Genomic DNA, 6,789 nt, shown 5'->3' with positions numbered 1-6,789 from the left:
TTTTTTAACTCTAAATAATATGCTTTTATGATTATTATTTATGTTTCGAAACTTTTTTACTCAATAATTCTACCTATCTTTGTTTGAATAAAATATGGATTACAATTTTTTCTTTTAATTTTTAAAACTTTTCTTTCCTTCTTTCCTTCTTTCTTTCTTTCTTTCTTTTTTTTTCTCCCCCACTAACCTATTAAGCTCATTTCCCTCCTCTTTTGATGCATTCATTTTTCTTTTTTTTTTTGCTTTATATTTTTACTATGCATGAATTTTTTTAATTAAATCTCCTTCATCATCGTAACATTCAATGGAATGTCACCACATTTCTTCTAACAATTTCACTTTCATTTCCTCTAAATTTGGAGAATCATCAGAGAACAAATCTCTATTTTTGACTAATTCATGTTGGAAAATGTTTCAGGATTTTTTTTCTTCATTTTATGATTTTTTTTTGTTATATGTTACATACTTTTTAACTACATACTTTTCATCTAAATATTCTTAACAGTATGTGAATTCATTACGTATAGATATTATACTTAATGTAGACAAAATAATATTTTAACAACTTTACAACATACTTTAATAATCATCAGTCTTACAATGGTCGGAAGTGGTCGTTGAAGTTGATTATCGATGATGATTTTTGCTGGAGTTTGTAGTTGGAGGTGGTTGTCGAAGCTTGAAGTTGGTCACATGAAGGTGTATTGGAATTACTTGTCGAAGTTTGTCATTGGAGGTGGTTTTCGAATCCCAGAGTTGGTTGAACAAAAGTGATTGTCAAAGTTGATTATCGAAGATGATTTTCGCTGGAGATTGTAGTCGAAAGTGACTATCGAAGCCCGAAGTTAGTCACATGAAGGTGATATTAGAGTTGGTTTCAGAGTTTGCCGTTGAAGGTGGTTGTCGAAGCCTCGAATTGGTCATCGGAGTTTCTCACTCAAAGGTGATTTTCATTAGAGTTTGTATTCGGAGTTTGGATTTCGTCATCGAAATTGTCATCGGAGGTGGTTGTCGGAGGCCAGAGTTGGTTGTCGAATTGTCATTGGAGATGGTTGTTGGAGCCCAGAATTGGTCGTCGGAGTTTTCATTGGAGGTGGTTATCGAAACTCGGAATTAGTTTTCGAAGTGTGATAGTGACCGATAGGTGAAGCTATTGAAAACATGGGAAGAAGGGAGAATTGTGGTGAGTTGAAGTGAATTGATAAAATATACCAACTCAACTCCACCAACTTAGGTGAGCCAAACACCCTTTTAAATATGTCTTAGAGATTCAAATTTTCTTTGATCGATGTGTACGGTTAACTAGTTGGTATGGTAGCTAACTAAACATAAGCCTCATTCTTCTCTTGAAATTTAGGATTGAATATACTCGATTATTTTTTAAAATCCAAAAAAAAAAAAAAACAAAAAAAAACAAAACAAGTTTTCTTTAATGAACAAGGGTAAAAAGCCTAACTAAAAGTTTAAAACACATAAGTTGAGCTATCTTTCCTTTGGGCCGGTTCACAAGTCGCGAAATGAAATGATATTTTCTTTTATTATGATTATTTTTTAATAGCATTCCTTAATGATTTGCTTGTGTTGATGGAATTAGTTCTTTAGCCCCATGGATGGAAAATTAAAATCACAATCCTAATCCAATTGAAAGGCATCCACCCAAGTATCACAAAATTGAATCTTATCTCAATAATCAATAATTGTGTAAAATTATAGTGCTTAAGAAGGGGAATATTTGGTTTTACAATGGTTGAAACAATCACACTCCCAACCCCAAAGCCTTCGTTAATCATTAATTACAATTAAAAACTGATGAAGGGAGGAAATTACTATGAGCTCAACTGCTCCAAAAATCGGCCATCGATGTCTCCTTGGAATTAACTTGGCTCGAACCGCCGCGGGTCCAACCGGAATGTGTCGTTGGATGGTTTGGTCGATTCAGTTATTAGGACCCTAACAGCTAAGGTACATGACCATCCTCAGAGATTCCTCCGACTGTCGGAGGTGGTTGGCGGAAGGCACGGCGGAGGAAAGCTTCTTAGCCTGAGAAATAGACCGGACATGGTTTCTAGCATAGTGGTGAGTCGACCTGAAGAGATGATTCCACCGGCAAATTCCTTGATCCTTGAGGGCCTCCACGACGCCGACGGTGGCCGCTACAACCAAAGTTCTTGTTAAAGAGTTCATTTTGTTGTTTTTCTCTAAAAAGTCTTGATAATTTGCTTCTTGGATTTCAATTTGTGTTGGTTGAACTGAAATTTGGGGGTGGTGGTTTTTTATACACACAACAAACGGGCTGCCCCTAGTTTTGCTTTTGTTATGTTGGGTTGTTTTTGAGTGAAAATAGACTTAATTGCCCCTTTGAAACTTCGTTTCCGATTATAAGTGGAGGGGTAGAATTGGTTTTTACAAGCTACAATTATTGGGATAAATCCGGTTAAGTTGGAACTGGGAAATGGAAATACAGCCTTGGTATTTCCCATTCTCCCCTGGATTGTGGGAAAAACAGCGGATTTTTAAATACAGCTCACCCAATTCCACCTTTTTTCTTTCTTATCTCCAAGTACTTTTATTTTGTTAAATTATAACTCTTATATTAATTCACTATATTTTTTTTTTCTAAAAAAATAATAAATAAAAATCTCTATAGTTGTCTTTTCATAATTTTCACTTTGTCTTTAGTTAAACATATAGATACATAAATATAGAAACTCCTTGTGCCAATAGCCTATGGTTTGTTAACGTTACTTCTTCATATTTTAATATTTTACACTTATTTTGCACTTTTACTCCTTTTAGTTAATTAGAGATAGAATTAAAATGTTATTGTAATTTTTAAACTTTTAAATGTCTAATTTTAATTTTATATTTTATTTAATCGGATAAATAAAAGGACTCACAATGAGTCCAATGTGCTCTACAATCTCACTTTTTTTTCCTCTTCAGATGATAGTCTAATTTTTTGTTCAACAAACAGGATGGAATGTGCACATCTAAAAAGATCTCTTATTAAATATGAAAAGGCATCTGGAGCATTAATAAGCTATTCGAAGTCAGCAATGATAAATTCACCAAACTTGGGCAAAGATAGAAAAGAGTTCTTAAGTAGTATTATTGGTATACAATTAGTTAAAGACCTTAGGATGTGTTTAGAACTGCCATCATCACTATCAAGAAAGAATAGTTGATACATGCTATAAAATGCATGTTTTTTAACTCTTATTTGTGTACTTTTACTTTGAAAAATAGATTCATGCATGAGTTTTCCTCTAATTTTAGTCATAATCTGTTAAAATGAGCTCAATAGGGGATAATTGTGCTTAAGAGATGTTATTTGCTGTTTTGGAGTTGAATTGGTGAATTTTGGTTGGGTTTTTGCTGTTTCTGCATATTTCTGGCTAAGCCCTAAAATCTCAAGAATTCAAACCAGTTAGAAGCAGTTGTAATTTTCACATTTTATTTAGTTAGGTAGCTCCAATTTCATCACCTTTATTCACATTTTCTGTCATTTTTACAGCAGTCCCTTGGGTATTTTCTAAACGTTCAAGTCAATAGCCTCAAGAACGAAAGTTCCTCTCTGGTGTAGCGGCTCTAGGTCGTCTCATCCCACAAAAGTACGTGTTGAGAGGCAATTTCACCTTGAAAAAAGGGGAATCAACCTAGGAAAATACTTGGATTTTAAGGGTTCTAAAGTGTTCTTGAGTTGTTATTTTCAGCACTTTATTATTCATTTAAATTCTTGTTGTTTGCCATTTCATTTTCAATCTCGAATCGAAATTGAAGCAATGGTTTATGATTTAATAAAGTTCATTGTTTTATCATCTATCATGAGCTAATTTTCTCCTAGGGGTTCGACAATGTGAATACTCTGTATGATTTAAGTAATGTTTCTCTTCATACCAAAGATAGTATTGGTAAATTAAATTGACCACTTAATTTAACAATTTAGTGGAGCTCTAATCTTGAGAAGGTTAGGGTGTAAATGGATATCACAGAAGGATACGAGACTAGAAGCCTAGGAATAGGACGATCAGTCGCTTTAGGAATAAGGGACACCGTAGGATAAAGAATCTAAACTTGAATTAATCTAAGATTCAACTAACCATGGGAACATTAAGTATTAGCTGCTTAGATCTCCTAAAGGGACTTGACATAAGACCGTATAGGAGTAGTATTCTGTTCATGCATATCTTATTGTTTTGGTATGATGCAGTCACATCACTTGTAGTATAGAACCCGAAAGGTTGAAGCATTATTAACTCTTATTCTCACCATTATTTACTGTTTTTAATTTAAATTCTCAACTATTCACAAAATGATTTTCCACCAATTACCTTTAGTCTCATCAATTTATGGTCATAAGCAAATTGAATTTAAAACTAGTCCCATGGGTTCGATACTTGGAATACTCCAAGATTGTACTTCTTCGATAGTATATGCTTGCATTTAGACCTAGCTTATCCATAACATTTAGCCATTCATACATTTAGTCGATCAAGATTGAAGATTTTTGGTACATTAGAGACAAAGTTTGGTCAGCAGTGAATGGTTGGGAACAATTTTTTTTCTCGATAAGTGGCAAAGAAGTCTTCATTAAAAGTGTAGGTCAAGCAATTCCAACCTATAAAATGAGTGTTTTAAACTTCCAAGTTCCTTCTGCTCAAATATAACAAAAATATTCTCAAGTTTTTGGTGGGGCTCTTTAAACTCAAAAAGAAAAATCCATGGCTTAAATGGGAGACATTGTGTCTTCCAAGAGTATTTAAGGCTTAAATTTTAGAGACCTTAAAGGTTTCAACATTACTTTGGTGGCAAAACAAGTTTGAAGATATACATGTATCCAGATTAATTAGCAGCAAAAGTTCTAAAGGGAATTAACTATTCTGATTGTTCTATACTTGATACTGACCTTGGCCAAAAGCCTTCTATTTATGGAGAAGTTTAATATAGGGGAGAAATTTTCTAAAAGAAGGGCTTAGATACATAGTATAAAATGGGATTTCAGTTAATAACAAATGGAGAGAAAAGGTATGTGGAAATACTTTCTTATTACTTTCACTTATTGTATTTACATACTTCAAGTTCCTTTTATAGAAGAACTTGTTAGTTTGCTTGACTAACTAATAGCTGGAAAATACAAACAAACTCAAACAGAATCATAACTGTTGTAACAAATAAATTGTTATAACTAATAAATAGAATGTAACTGTTTTACTGTTGATACTCCCCCTCAAGTTGGACGATGAATGTCAATGATGCCCAACTTGGATACTAGTTTAAACAAAACATATGTAGGCAATGCTTTAGTGAACATGTCTGCGAGTTGTTGACTAGATTGGATAGGGAGAACCTTAAGGAACCCATCAGCTGTCTTGTCCCGAACAAAATGGCAATCAATTTCTATGTGTTTTGTCCTTTCATAAAACATTGGATTAGAAGCAATGACAATAGCAGCTTGATTGTCACAGAATACAGTAGTGGGCATTAGGATCTTAACCTGAAGATCTTTGAGAAGTTGAGAGATCCACATTAATTCACTAGTAACTGAGGCTAGTGCCCTGTACTCCGCTTCTGCAGAAGATCTAGAAACGGTGGCTTGTTTCTTTGATTTCCATGATATGATAGATTCCCCTAGGAATATGCAGAAACCAGTAATGGATCTTCTAGTATCAGGACATGATCACCAATCAGCATCCATAAAGTCCTGCCTTAAATAATGTTGCTGAGATATTTTCAACTTTTGTGCCAACTGTGATATATAGGGTCCCTTTAAAACCCGAACACATGCAGGTCACACTTACTTTTCCACCATTGTTGAATGATAAATCAAGGTTACATATGGAATACATCTCTTGGAAAATAAAAGTGACATTATACAAGTCATTCCCAGTTTCTTCAAACTTGTTGAGACTCAATTCTCAAAGAAAATCAAAATTTTTCTTGTTCTGAATGCTCCTGAATTAAATTTTAGAGAATTTTTTGCCAAAACAGGAACTACTCATCAGTTCTCCTCGTGCCATATACTTCCTCAACAGAATTCAATGGTTGAAAGGAAACATCAACACCTCCTCAACGTTGCAAGAGCCCTAATGTTTCAGTTCCCAATGTTCCTCTCACTTTTTGGGGAAGAATGCATCTCACTGCAGCATATACTTAATCAAATAGAATACCTATGGTTTTTACTATCCAACAGACTCCCTATGCTGTTCTGATTTTAAAAACTACTGTATGAACTATGGCTTCAATAATAGACATTTCGACTGGCCTTGCTCCTTGCTTCTACACACAGTCAACAGGTCTAAAGTTTGATCCCAAGGAGAGACATGTGTCTTCATGGGATATCCATCAGGTAATTATAAAGCTATAAGCTATATGAGTATGACTAAAATGACATTTTTTCTCCAGGGATATGTCTTATTCTTTGAAGAAAGGTTCCATTCTAGTCTGTCATAAGAAGACAACAATGCCCATGTTCACTTCATGGATTTTATTGATCACGTTCGTCATACAAGCCACATATTTGATCACTTTGAAAACAAAGGTATTACTGAAAATCTGTTTGTTAATACCTTAAACACTTATGTGAGGATAACCGACGGTATTGAATGATTCACAACCTCATATTGAAACCTCCAGAAGAAACCAATCATACCACCCAACAACCATTCCCACAGCCCCAAGAAGGTCATCGAGAGCACAATTACCCACCCTCCTACCTAAAAGACTTTCACTGTAACCTCACATACTCCACAGAAAATCACACCCTTTCCTCTTCATAAATACCTTCATAAT

At 34.3% G+C, this 6,789-nt stretch overlaps 1 protein-coding gene across 1 annotated transcript; it reads right to left on the bottom strand.

The window, feature by feature from the left end:
* Positions 1-1,661: 1,661 nt before the first annotated feature.
* LOC120078196 lies at positions 1,662-2,268 on the bottom strand. The gene has a single exon (XM_039032419.1). The coding sequence runs from the start codon at positions 2,182-2,184 to the stop codon at positions 1,951-1,953; it is 234 nt and encodes a 77-aa protein (XP_038888347.1). The 5' UTR covers positions 2,185-2,268; the 3' UTR covers positions 1,662-1,950.
* Positions 2,269-6,789: the final 4,521 nt, after the last annotated feature.

Source organism: Benincasa hispida, chromosome 5 (assembly GCF_009727055.1).
Source record: "Benincasa hispida cultivar B227 chromosome 5, ASM972705v1, whole genome shotgun sequence".
Lineage (NCBI taxonomy): Eukaryota > Viridiplantae > Streptophyta > Magnoliopsida > Cucurbitales > Cucurbitaceae > Benincasa > Benincasa hispida.
Note: the sequence above shows the minus strand (reverse complement) of the source record. Positions and strands in the feature narration are given on the sequence as shown.

What these genes read in the sequence shown, in the direction of transcription:
- LOC120078196 (XM_039032419.1), bottom strand. Translation starts at nt 2,184, where the DNA reads ATGAACTCTTTAACAAGAACTTTGGTTGTAGCGGCCACCGTCGGCGTC.